This window comes from Anastrepha ludens, chromosome 4, assembly GCF_028408465.1.
Source record: "Anastrepha ludens isolate Willacy chromosome 4, idAnaLude1.1, whole genome shotgun sequence".
In the NCBI taxonomy this organism is placed as follows: domain Eukaryota; kingdom Metazoa; phylum Arthropoda; class Insecta; order Diptera; family Tephritidae; genus Anastrepha; species Anastrepha ludens.
The window spans coordinates 124,676,326-124,688,879 of NC_071500.1; the positions used below are offsets into that span (position 1 = coordinate 124,676,326).

The 12,554-nt window shown below is 37.2% G+C and overlaps 1 protein-coding gene across 2 annotated transcripts in view; it reads left to right on the forward strand.

Moving 5' to 3' along the window:
• Positions 1–12,554, forward strand: part of LOC128861041 (dual specificity protein phosphatase Mpk3-like) — a 104,724-nt gene that overhangs the window by 60,916 nt on the left and 31,254 nt on the right. The window contains exon 2 of one of the 2 annotated variants that reach the window (XR_008454327.1): positions 4,233–4,337. Coding sequence is in view for 1 of the 2 variants with exons in the window: in XM_054098921.1 (XP_053954896.1) it covers positions 4,233–4,249 (17 nt within the window). In the remaining variant the exon portion in view is untranslated. The remainder of the gene's footprint in view (positions 1–4,232; positions 4,338–12,554) is intronic. The other variant, XM_054098921.1, reaches the window with a different exon arrangement.

The window sequence follows — 12,554 nt, forward strand, 5'->3', positions numbered from 1 at the left end:
AAATCCTTGAATGTATTTCATAAAAGGAATGGAAAAATTACAACCGGAAAAAACCAAAATGATTGTAGCAAAGCAGTCACTTAAAGCACAGCGCGAGTCTTTGGACCTCACAAAAGGGCTACCTACAGTGCCTCAAAGTGGAAACTTTGTAATTTACTTTTTTGAGTTTTGAGTTTCTAATTAGTTTAAGCCTAGAAGAAAAAGTAACTTAATTACTTTCCGCAAGATATTTACCGTTCTTTCGCATGAGTAATAAAGCGAACTCTGATATGTGTAAATACGCAGGAAACTTAGCGTCGTTAAACGTGTGTATGTAGCTGTTCAACGGGAATGCTCCCAATTTAATTAAGAAATTCTTCAGTCCCCGCTTTACAATTTACTAAGTTTAAAAATGCTAACTTGGCACTCAATTTTAATTAAATGAATATTACATTGACATTAAGCAGCAATCCCAACTTCTAACTACTCTACTGTGCTAGGGAGGAAATTTCGGAGGATATTTGTACTAGTCGCATGAGGAAAACATTTTGTAATTAATAAAAGTTATACTGACTTAATTTGTGCATAGCGGTGGTAGTTTCTACAATATTTTGATTCATATTTACATTGAATTCAGTTTTCCAGCATCATCTAAGAGGATGTAAAGGGTGGTTTATGAGAATGCAAAACTTAAAATGATATTACAAAATGATTTTTTTTTTACAATCTGGTAGATAAGACATGGGCTGAAAAGTCCAGAACCTAATGCATAGATGGCACTAATTTTATTGTATTCACCTCTTTTTGAGTTAGGACTCACCTTAAAAAGACACGTCTTAAAATTTCATGATACCCTATTCATTAGTTCGTGAGTTATTGTGCTAAGAGTGACGCTACTTTTGTTATTTTTAAAACAATGGATGAAAAATAATTTCGTGTTTTAATTTTTCACTGCTTCTTGATGGACAAAAATACCTTTCAAGCGAAGCAATGGCTTGAAAAGAGTTTTGTGGATTCCACTCCTTCAGAAACAACAATAAAATGATGGTTTGCTGACTTCAAACATGGTCGTAGAGACACCGATGATGCACAACCCAGTGGGCGTCCAAATGAGGCGGTAACACCAGAGAATATCAAAGAAATCCACAAAATCGTTATGAGAGATCGAAAAGTGAAGTTGCGTGAGTTTGCTGACTCGTAAAGATGTCAAAAGAAGGTGTGGCTTTATATTGCATGAGCATTTGACTATGAGAAAGCTCTGCTCAAAGTGGGTGCAGCAATTGCTCTGTTTCATCTAGGCAAAGCACGGTGTCACAAGTTAATCAAAACAATAACAAAACTACATTTTTAATTAAACTTCAAATAGGCTCCCTCATCCAGCGTATTCGCCAGATTTGGCTCCCAGCGACTACTGGCTGTTCGCAGACTTAAAAGATGAAAGAAATTTCGCTCGAATGAAGAAGCTATCGCTGAAACTGAGGCCTATTTTGAGTCAAAAGATAAACCGTTCTACAAAAGTTATATTGAAATGTTAGAGCGGCACTGGAATGTTTGCGTTGATGGATAAAGCTAGTTTTGAACAAAAAACAACATGTCTTCTTTGTTAGGGCCGGGACTTTTCAGCCCATGTGTTACAAGGAGCTGTTTAAATTATCTGTGGCGGCAGAGCATCCGGTTGTAGACGATTGAACTCAACAACAGCAATGCATCTTCTCTGCATCTTTAAGGATACCAGATCTAGACTAATTTTATATGAAACTGTTATAAAAAAAATTTAAAAAAGCGCTCGTAGCGTAGTACACATAGCAGAAGTGAAACTTTCAAGGCAGACAAAGAAATAGGGAGAGATCTGGGAGGAAATGAGAGAGAGAGAGAAAGAATATATATATAAATAAATTCACAACATTTGCAGAGAATACAAATAGACAAAATTTACAAAAAACGGAGACGGGTCGACCGGTGTAGGTAAACGCCGGACACAAACCGTGGCAACAACGCGCACTACTCGGAGCATTTATCACCCGCACAAACACAGCGATTACAGGACCGCAGCAACGGCACAATAAATCCAACGCCGAAATGGATAGCCCTTTATAGTACGCACAAGCACTACCCAGGAAACGGCCCAAAGAGTAGGCACCCAGGAAATATAACGCCAAAAAGTAAGCACCAAAAATATACAAGTTTGCGCCAACAAACAAGCGCCAAAAAGTAGGCAGTGTTATTTCTCACTAGAAATTAGCAACCACAAGGTAAAACTCGGGAAAAATAGCCTAAAGTGTATCTAAGATATATATAAGGTATAGCTCTCTCTCCTTTTCCTCTACGTTATATCTTTTTTTCACTCTCGGAACGAAAATGCCCAAAACGTTGCATGGCCTTGAAATTTTATTCGCTCGTCCATCGACGCCTAAGAAGTTTCACTTCAAAAAAATAATTAAAACATTCGTAAAATCATTGGACGCGGAAGAGAATGCACAAGACCATGTGCAAAATAAAGTGTTCCCCAATAAGATGTGTTATTTTGATATTCAAAGAAAAATGCTATTTTTAATATAAATTATCATTATAAAGAGGAAGGTATGCCGTTAATAGTGAAAAATAACATGAGGCAAATGACCACCGCGACCACGCTTACAGGACAATATCCTTTTCATGAAATTTTCCACAACCGAATTGCAAAGGGGCTGCCCCATGTCCTCGATAGCCTCACGAATTCCATATTTGAAGTCTTGAATCGACCCTGGGCTGTTGGCGTAGACCTTCTCTTTCACGGGGCCCCAAAGAAAAAAGTCACAAGGAGTTAAATCACAAGATCTCGGTGGCCAATTGTTATCACCTCTTCGAGAGATAACACGGTCCGGAAACTTTTCCCGTAAAAGATCAATGGTTTCGTTGCTTGTGTGGCACGCAGCGCCGTCTTGTTGAAAATAAACGTTCTACAGAACAATACCATCCAATTCCGGCCATAAAAAATCGTTAATCATCTCTCGATAGCGTAATCCAATTCAAAATAATACCTGTTATTGGAAAAACGTTTATATTAAAAAAAAAACTCGATGCGAGCTTTTATAAATTGCACTCTTTACAAGAAAAAAAAACTCAAGAGCCGTCAGCAAGCAAAATCTTTAAAAATCAACGGAATTTTTTAGACCATTTTTGCACCTATTTTACTAAAATGCCATTCCCATACGTATACGTGGAATGCTGCTGGTGTGAGACAGTCCTTCGTCGGATATAAATGCAGCTCGTTCCGTTGATGTGGAACTGACTGTTGCGGCAATGACTAAAATTTTATGAGCCTAGTTGCTGCATACCCAAAAATTTTCTAAAAATTCCAACTGAATAATTTGAAATTTACGTGAACATTTTTTCAATTTATCTCAATTTTGTATAAAGTTTAAAAGTGTAATTTTTTATAGTTTTCGGTTAAAACATGAACAATATTAAAAACCAAATAATTTATCTCGAAAAGTATTTTAAATATTTAAAAACAATCAGTTATGGTCGCCAGCGCATACCGGAAATTTTTTGTATTAGGTAAACGACCTACGTAGGCATGTACCCGCATGTACCCGCATGTACATATGTACATACATATATACCTACGCACTCAAATATTTGTCTATGTGACGCAGGTACACCCATCATTAAGCCATCAATCAAAACTTACCGACTTAGGTGCCTCAGAATTTCGCAGAACTATATGAAATTTATACCTTTAGCATGCCACATATGTATATGTATGTATGTATGTGTGCATGTCAGCTAACGCATCCTTTCACAGAAGTATGATGAAAAAAAGCATTTATCATGCTTCCAATATTTCCAAGAATATTTCCAAATGAAAAACACTTTTCTAGGTAACCAGATGCGCAGTGAATTAAGTGGCCACCACCTCAAAATAAATATTATACTCTTTTGTTCTACGTAGGGGAACAGATAAAATTATCAAATGTTTATATTTGGAATAATAAATATTTAATTTATTAATAGAAATAATTACTTAATATTTATTATTAATTTATTAAAATTAATTACATGTTTATCATAGTTTGAATTTCTTTATTGTAATTTTTCATTGTGTAATAGCAGCTTTAACTTAAATCAGCTAATGCACGCAAGACTTACAAACTAGGCTCCCTTATTTTGAAATGCATTTAATTCACTAATATTTATTTTACAATATCGTTCATTTATTAATAATTGTTTTACACTGGATTTGTAGCTAAAATTTACTTTTATTCTTTCAGGTAAACAATCACTTTAATATCCTCCATCCTCCATTTGAGTTAAGGTGGTGAGTTCTCAGGATAATTTAAATTTTATTCTGGCGTGTCTTCATAAGCATTTGCATGGTGTGTACAACATATTTAAGCGACTTATTAAATTCTAATTATAACTTTATAATTTTTCTAACACATTAAAATTAAGCCACTTACTTGTAAAGCCTAAAATCTCTTTCGATTTTTTGTTCTAAAGGAATGCAGCTTGCTATTAAACGCTTGCATTATGTCCTATGCCTTCTCCAGAATTGTGTCAACCGCAAGTGAATTAATTTGATAAATTTTACATGGAAACCCCCAAAATGTATATCTGCTAATGTAAGGCTAAGTTAGGAGAAGTGATAAAAAAAGATTAATAATTGGCTCGTGCACTTATGGTAGGTTTTTGGTCGAGCTCCTCCTCCTATTTGTGGCGTGCGTTCGCATGTTTTACCACAAATGGAGGGATCTACAGTTTTAAGACGACTCTAAACGGCAAATGGTTTTTTATGAGGAGCTTTTTTGAAGTGATTGCTGTGACGTATTGCAGGTCAGCCTAAGAAGTATTCGCAAAGCCTGCATTACTACTGCGATTCCATGGTAAGAAATCTAGATTATCACTAACTGTCAGACGGTTATCAAATTTTTTCAAATGACGGTGACCTCAAAATTAAGTATGAACTGCTTTCAAATTCTTAACGCGATGGCTGAGTTGCACATAGCTTAGGCTTCACGTTATTGCATCATTGAAGGAAGGTAGCTACCAGACAGACTTGCTAGCTTATGGTAGTACCATCCGATGCGATACTGCCAATAGGGCTACACCAGTTATGCCCTTACAAACTAAGCGAACTACTTTTTTTTGTGGTCGAGAAAGATAAAAATGGCAGAAACATTTCGATTGAAGCCGTCGCACCAATAATATGTGTAGCATGCTCCCACTAAAACAAACCTCCCCTCTTCGACTTCTGACTTCCAGCCCGCAGCCGCATTTGCACTTCAACGAGGGTGGAGCTGTGATTGTGTCGTATCAATCGCAAAAGAAGCCTGCGATGTTTGGAGGTTATACCCATTACTTTCGTTATAAAGCAAAAGGAATTTCGAAAGGGTGCGATAATTTCATCTGCATTACTGTCTTGTCTGCGTATGATATGGTCGTGAGTCGTAAACTCAAGCGTCTGTACTTGCCGTCGGCACGTCTGAGTCTACCCCCTCTGGAACACTGTTTCATGTTCAATGCAGCACTTGTCGGAAAGTTCGATGTGATCAGACGCGACTCAGGGCGTTGATATTATTTAGCTCTAACTGCTGCTGCTGAAACAGCTCTGTTGTTCGCCTAGCAAAAGTATTTTGTGACCACGGCGCAAAGATGGCTTTCAGAATCCACATATCAAGTGGTTGGGAGATTTCGAACTAAAATAATTGTTTGGCACAGGAAATCTGTACTAATCGCTACTCACTCTCAGTATACAAAATATTTGTCCAGAAACCGCGCTGCCAACTGGGCATTGCTTTATTGGCTTGCGCGTTGGCTTGTAGTTTCTTCGGAATGACTTCTGTAAAAGTTGTCAAAATGCAGCAGTGGATTAAACTGTACAACTTCTGCCCAACAATATCTAGGTGAAGGGCTCAAAACTCTTGCTAAGTGAGTGGTACTATAGGAAACTCCAAGATCTCAGTTCCATGATTATTTCATTTCGTTTTATGGGTAAATGGAATATATTCTCGGTGAATTCTAGGTACTTCCTCTCAGGTGCACTGCATTTCCGCATTTTTCCCCTAGTCGTGATAAAACGTAATTTTAGTTCATGCTAATGGTTTCATGACTTTTCAGAAGAACTAACGTCAGTGGAACTAAGTAAAGTTCAATGAAATATCAATGAATCATTATAAAGAGCAGAAAAATGTGCACGCATAAATATATCAGCTGTTTGTATATACATACATACAAATACCTGTGTGTGTTTGGGTGTGCACAGAAATTGTTACTCAATTAAAAAATTCATTCAAAAGAATGCAAAATGCGCTGGTCTGAGAAATAAAACAGGCAAGAGATTAAACAAACAAGAAACGGGGACAACAGAATTTTTTATACCCAACGCATGTTTTTAGTTGTATTGAAAAAAGGTTACAAATTTTAGATTGTTTGAAATCTTATATTAATTAATATATAAAAGTGTATGTATATGTATTTATGAAACTTGGACTTATTTCGTTTAGTAAGAGATTTTTTGTTTTGGAATAATTTTTTTACTAAAAAATTCTTTTACTAATAAAAAAATCTTTATTATTATTATTATTTATCTTTATTGTGACCTTTACGCGCTCAATTGGGATAAAAAGAAATCCTTTATTTTTGTTTTTTTAAACCATACAATTTTGCTCAAATTGATACATTTTTTACACAAAAACAAAATTGATGGCAGTTAATGCCGGCAATGAAGGAATTAAAGTTCTGGGATATTGGTCTTAGCACGACTGAAAAATTTGGAAGCCATTTCACGGACAGCCCCTTTTTAAGATGCCAAGAAGTAGAAAAACTAAGAATAATAGCACTTACGAGGGCAATATGGTAGTTTGTTTTTTATAAAATATTTTTTTGAAAGTATGATTTTTCTTTTTTTTACCTATTTTTAGGTAAATCTAAATTCCATCAATCTTCTCCATTGTATCAACAGCTCTTGCTGGCTGTAGATATCTGCCTGTTGGTGGTTTCACAATGGTATCAAAACGACGCTTTAGTGCTACTTGAAGAGTGTCAGACTGGCACTTCAACCATTTCACCTACCTATCTTTAGCTACTAACTCTAATATATCCACTATTTATCCTGCCATTGAACACTTTTCAGCACCGCTTCCTTTGTCTTTGCGCCACCTATGAATCCTGTTGACTGAACAAAAGTCAAGTCGGGTATGTCCGCCACCTTTGATAACTCTTCATTTCGCAAGCCACACCAAGGTAGCGGTAGGAGCTTTCGGTCTAAAAAACTGGCAGGTAAAGTAGGAACGCCTGCCACTCGCCAGCCATGCTCGTTTTCCGCGAATAATACAAGTTTTGGGATACCTTCAACGTTGTTTCCTTTTCTAGATCAAATAAATGTAGTAGCATCGCTCAGGAGTTAAAGATCGGCCAGAAAGCAGTTTTAAAACATTTGCGTAAAAATTTGACACAAAAAGAATGGATTTCTTTTTTCCCGAACTTATGTAATACAGCTGTCTTGCTCTTCTTCTTAATTGGCGCGATAACCGCTTACGCGATTTTGGCCGAGCTTAACAAAGCGCGCCAGTCGTTTCTCTCTCGTGCTAACCGGCGCCAATTGGACACACCAAGTGAAGCCAAGTCCTTCTCCACCTGATCTTTCCAACGCAGAGGAGGCCTTCCTCTTCCTCTGCTACCACCAGCTGGTACCGCATCGAATACTTTCAAAGCCGGAGCGTTTGAATCCATTCGGACGACATGACCCAGCCAACGAAGCCGCTGGCTCTTTATTCGCTGCGCTATGTCTATGTCGTCGTAAATCTCATACAGCTCATCGTTCCATCGCCTGCGATATTCGCCGTTGCCAACGTGCAAAGGTCCAAAAACCTTACGCAGAATCTAGCTGTCTTGCTCACAAGCGTCAAATTTGATTGTCGCACGACGCCATTAGCAAAAAATGTAAATTTTTCGATGAATGAATGAAGAAATGAAAATGAGGTTTGCACTTCGACCTCTTGGCCTTTTGTGCCCTCTACTTAACACAGTAGAAAGCTCATCCAAACCCCCTTCCTTTAATAAACCTAAAAAAGAGCTATGTTGGCCTGAGCCCATGTGACTTTCTTCTGGCCGAGATGTACCAACTTTTTTCAGGCTACAGTGTAACATTCGGGAAGAAGGTGTGCTAGAATCACCGGTGACTGGTCGCAGAAACTACAGGAATCAGTGGGTCATATCCCACTGTGCAGTTGACTACGAAATCTTTCGATGGGATGATTAATTTTGCGCCAGCTTTTATATTTATATATATATATATATATATAATTGACGCTTACACCCGACCTCCTCCTCCTATTTTTAGTATGCGCCTTGATTGATGTTGTTCCACAAATGAACGGACCTCCAGTTTTAAGCCGACTCCGAACGACAGCTAATTTTTATGAGGAACTTTTTCATGGCATTAGAAAAACATTTCTTTATTTTAGTGTTTCACGGAGATTCGAATCTACGTTCTCTCCAAATTCCGAATCGTAGTCACGCACCAACCCATTCGGTTACAGTGCCCGCCGATTCATAAAAAAGTATTAAAATTAAATGGGAAACAAATAAGTTGTTTAAACCTGCTAATAAGTGCCTGTGCCCATAGATGTAGATTTTTTTTAGATGTGGAGATTCTGTTTCAATTACAAGCTACTAAACGCAACTGTGCACAAAGTTATAATACCCTAGCGCACTAACGCGTACGGGTATAAAAACTCAAACAGGCTTAGCGGCAACGGCACGGGTGACAGCGCATCCACAATAAATAATGAACAATATTTAGAATCGAGACGAGGCCATCCTATGACAAAAACAAAAAGCAACAAAGTTTCTGAAACAATACACAATGCATGTGAATAAATGTAGAAAAATGAAAAAAGGAAAAAAAACAAAGCAAAACGGCACAAAGAGCAATGAACACGCCGCACACCGCACAACCCACTGGTGGTACGTGGATCACACAAAAAATATTAATATTCACGTAGATATACGAGTATTTGTGTATATGTAGGTACGTACGTATAAACTTTCATGTGCACGTTGCACGTACAAAGGCACACCGTTGTATTAATCTCTTTACAACTATACTAAAGTATGCAGTATATTTGTAAGTGTGTAAGTGCACAAAGCGCTTTCAGTCATTCAGTAAAAATTGAAACGAAAGCGGCATCAAAAGCGGCGGAATTGCAGAACAAATGCACATTTTTACATTCATAATTACACATTTCCACATTTCTACAAATAAACATTTTTAACCCATGTATGTGGTGGCACATATGTATGTGTGTGCGCGAGTAGCACACAAAAACGAAAATAAACAAGAATTCCATGAAAGAGTCAAACAATGTGGCTTTGCTGCTTTCCAATTACTTTCCGCTGACGCGCTCCATAGCTGCTGATTCATACAATGTTCAATTGACAGACTGACAGTCGGGTATACCATAAATACTTATGTATGTGTGTGCATGCATTTATTTGGTATTTTGCCCAGAATATTTACGTATGTATGTGTGTAGTTGCGCGCCTGAATCTCACCCACCGGCCGACCGACCCGCACACACACACACAGCAAACGTTCAAAAAAGCAATATGCCGGTCATTAGCCATTCAAGCGAATAGAGACAGCCAAAAGTTGCAGCTAACCCAAAATAAAAGTGGCGAAAGAATGTTGTATACATAAACATACATAAATACATACACACATATTTTATTGTTTCGAAATTAAACAACTCAACTATGTAGTATGTATATTTCTGCCCATGGCTTCTTTATAACTGCAGCAGCATTTTGCTTTAAAAAAATCAATTCTCAAATTCATTTCTGCTTATTTTAGTTCTGTTTATTTTTACTGCTTCAAAAAAAAAAGAAGATATGAACAGCTAAATAATCAGGAAAAGCGGCGAGTCTACAACTACAACAACACACACACACTATCACGAAAAGAAAACAATGGAAAAAGGTTGTGGAAATTTCCAAATTCATATGCACAGGGAAAACTCAAATGCTTTCCGCCAATAAAAAGAATACATTCGCCAACCAACAACACCACCAACACAATTTATAATTCAGTTAACATTTCGCTGCATGATTATGTTTATATTTCGTAATATAAGCAAATCAAAGCAGCAGTAAAATTTTACGGCACAAAAAACAACGGAAAAATAGAGCAAAACAAAGCACCAAAAAAAATTAGGCGAGGAAAATCGTATAAATTATCAGCACGCTTGTCGGGAAGAGATTTGAATTTTTTTTTTAATTTTTTTTTTGTTTTTGTTTTTTTTGTACGCTGGTGTGTTCTGGTTTATGCGCTGTGAGTAATATTGGTCAACATTGAGCAAAGTGAGGATGCTGCTGCTATGGAAAGGTGTGTGAGAAAAAGTGATGCCTTGCATTTGTTGGCCTCATTGAAGCTCAAATGGCATTTGGTTCCCTTCCTTTTTCGATTTGTGCGATGAAGAACACCTACAAAAATTTTCACAATGCGCAAGTGTGTGCAGGTATGCCAATTTTTCATCACTCACATATGTACATACATACATAACTGCACGCTTAGTGTGTATGGCAAAGCAACAACAAATCAAGCGAGCTTGTAAATAATGTAGCAACCTGCTTAGATCAGTGCAAGTATGCAGCATTGCGCAGTTTGCATTGGAAGAATTTGTGTAGCTTTGGTCGTAACAACGAAAAAAATTCGGAAGATGTGGCCAACATCAGACCGTTAACCGGCTCTCAGTGAAGGCGGAGGAATCAGCCAAGGATGATAATATAGATTACCAGGTTTGCTATTTAGCTATGGTAAAAAAAAAATAATTGTGAGAGGAACTTTGGATGCAACGTCACTTTGGAGATACATACATATGCATTGCCCACAAAATTTTGCATGTCACCTCACCTTATTTTTTGCACACACCTCACATATCTGCGAATTTTCACAAAAATTTTACTTTTTTAAATCAGTTTATGCCCATCCGCGAATAAAAAAACGTATTCTACAAGCTGGAGTCCATTAATAGCAATTCCTTTTGGAATGAGAATTTTTATTGCCCATAGCTCATACTCGGGCAGTTTTAAGGGGACAGATACCTGTAAACGGCCATATTTTCCCTTATTTTCATTAAAATTATTTAAAACTAGCAAACCCGGCCCCCTTCGCTGGGCACACTAAAATAGAATAGATATGGTTTAGAACAGAAAATATATGATTTTCATATTATTTATTTCTTTATTCTTTATTCAAGCGCTTTGGCATAAACAATATTTTTTGTTTTTCTATTTGTTTTTGAGTAAATATAAAATATAAATTGAAAATCAGGAAAAAAGAAGATTGTTTTTAAATTTCAAATCAACGCATATGAATAAACAATCGTCTTTTTTCCTGATCATCCATGAATTTTTCGTTTCAATTTATATGTTTTATTAAGCATTGGAGCTTTTAACCATTATCCGTATTCGTAAGAAATTATTCACTGTTCCAAAATCCACTCCAAAAAAATTCACAAACAATTTTTACATGTTGCACTTACGTTTTTTCCTTATGGCATCCAAATCAGAAAGAAATATTGACACATTGTAACTCACACTGTCAATTTGACAGTTCAGTTCCGCCCCAAGCGTTAAAAAAGTAAGCGACATTATGGCTGGTTCAAAAGAACGCTGTACCCGTTGCCAGTGCTCCGAATTACAACCAAACTTTACGAAACCCATTTTCAATACTTACTTAACAATGTGCGTAAGTTTGGTTTAATTCGGTGCAAAGACACGGCGGGTCCACGTTTTGGCATATATTTCGAGACCCTAGCCATCAATAGGTATGAAAATTACCCCGTATTAAAGCACTTATCAACAGCTTTCATTTGATACCCATATTGTACATACACAACCAAAGGTTACCCGGGTCCACGTTTTGACCTATATCTCGAGACCCCAGTCACGGAGCGGCATGAAAAATACTCTGTAATAAAGCATTCACCAACAGCTTTCATTTGATACCCATATTGTACATACACGTCCGAAGATTACCCGGGCCCACGTTTTGACCTATATCTCGAGACCCTATCTACCAATAGGTATTCAAACTATACGGAAATCATCTTCAATACCTACTTAACAATGTGTGTAAGTTTGGTTTAATTCGGTTCAAAGACACGGTGGGTCCACGTTTTGGCATATATTTCGAGACCCTAGTCATCAATAGGTATGAAAATTACCCCGTATTAAAGCACTTATCAACAGCTTTCATTTGGTATCCATATTGTACAAACACATTCTAGGGTCCACGTTTTGGTCTCTATCTCGAGACCCTAGTCACGGAGCGGCATGAAAAATACTCTGGACTAAAGCATTCACCAACAGCTTTCATTTGATACCCATATTGTACATACACATCCGAAGGTTACCCGGGTCCACGTTTTGACCTATATCTCGAGCCCTATTTCCAAAATAAAATATAATCCATGTTACTCGTGGATGACGTAGCTTTCGAATGGTGAAAGAATTTTTAAAATCGGTCCAGTAGTTTTTGCGCCTATTCATTACAACCAAACAAACAAACAAACAAAGTTTTCCTCTTTATA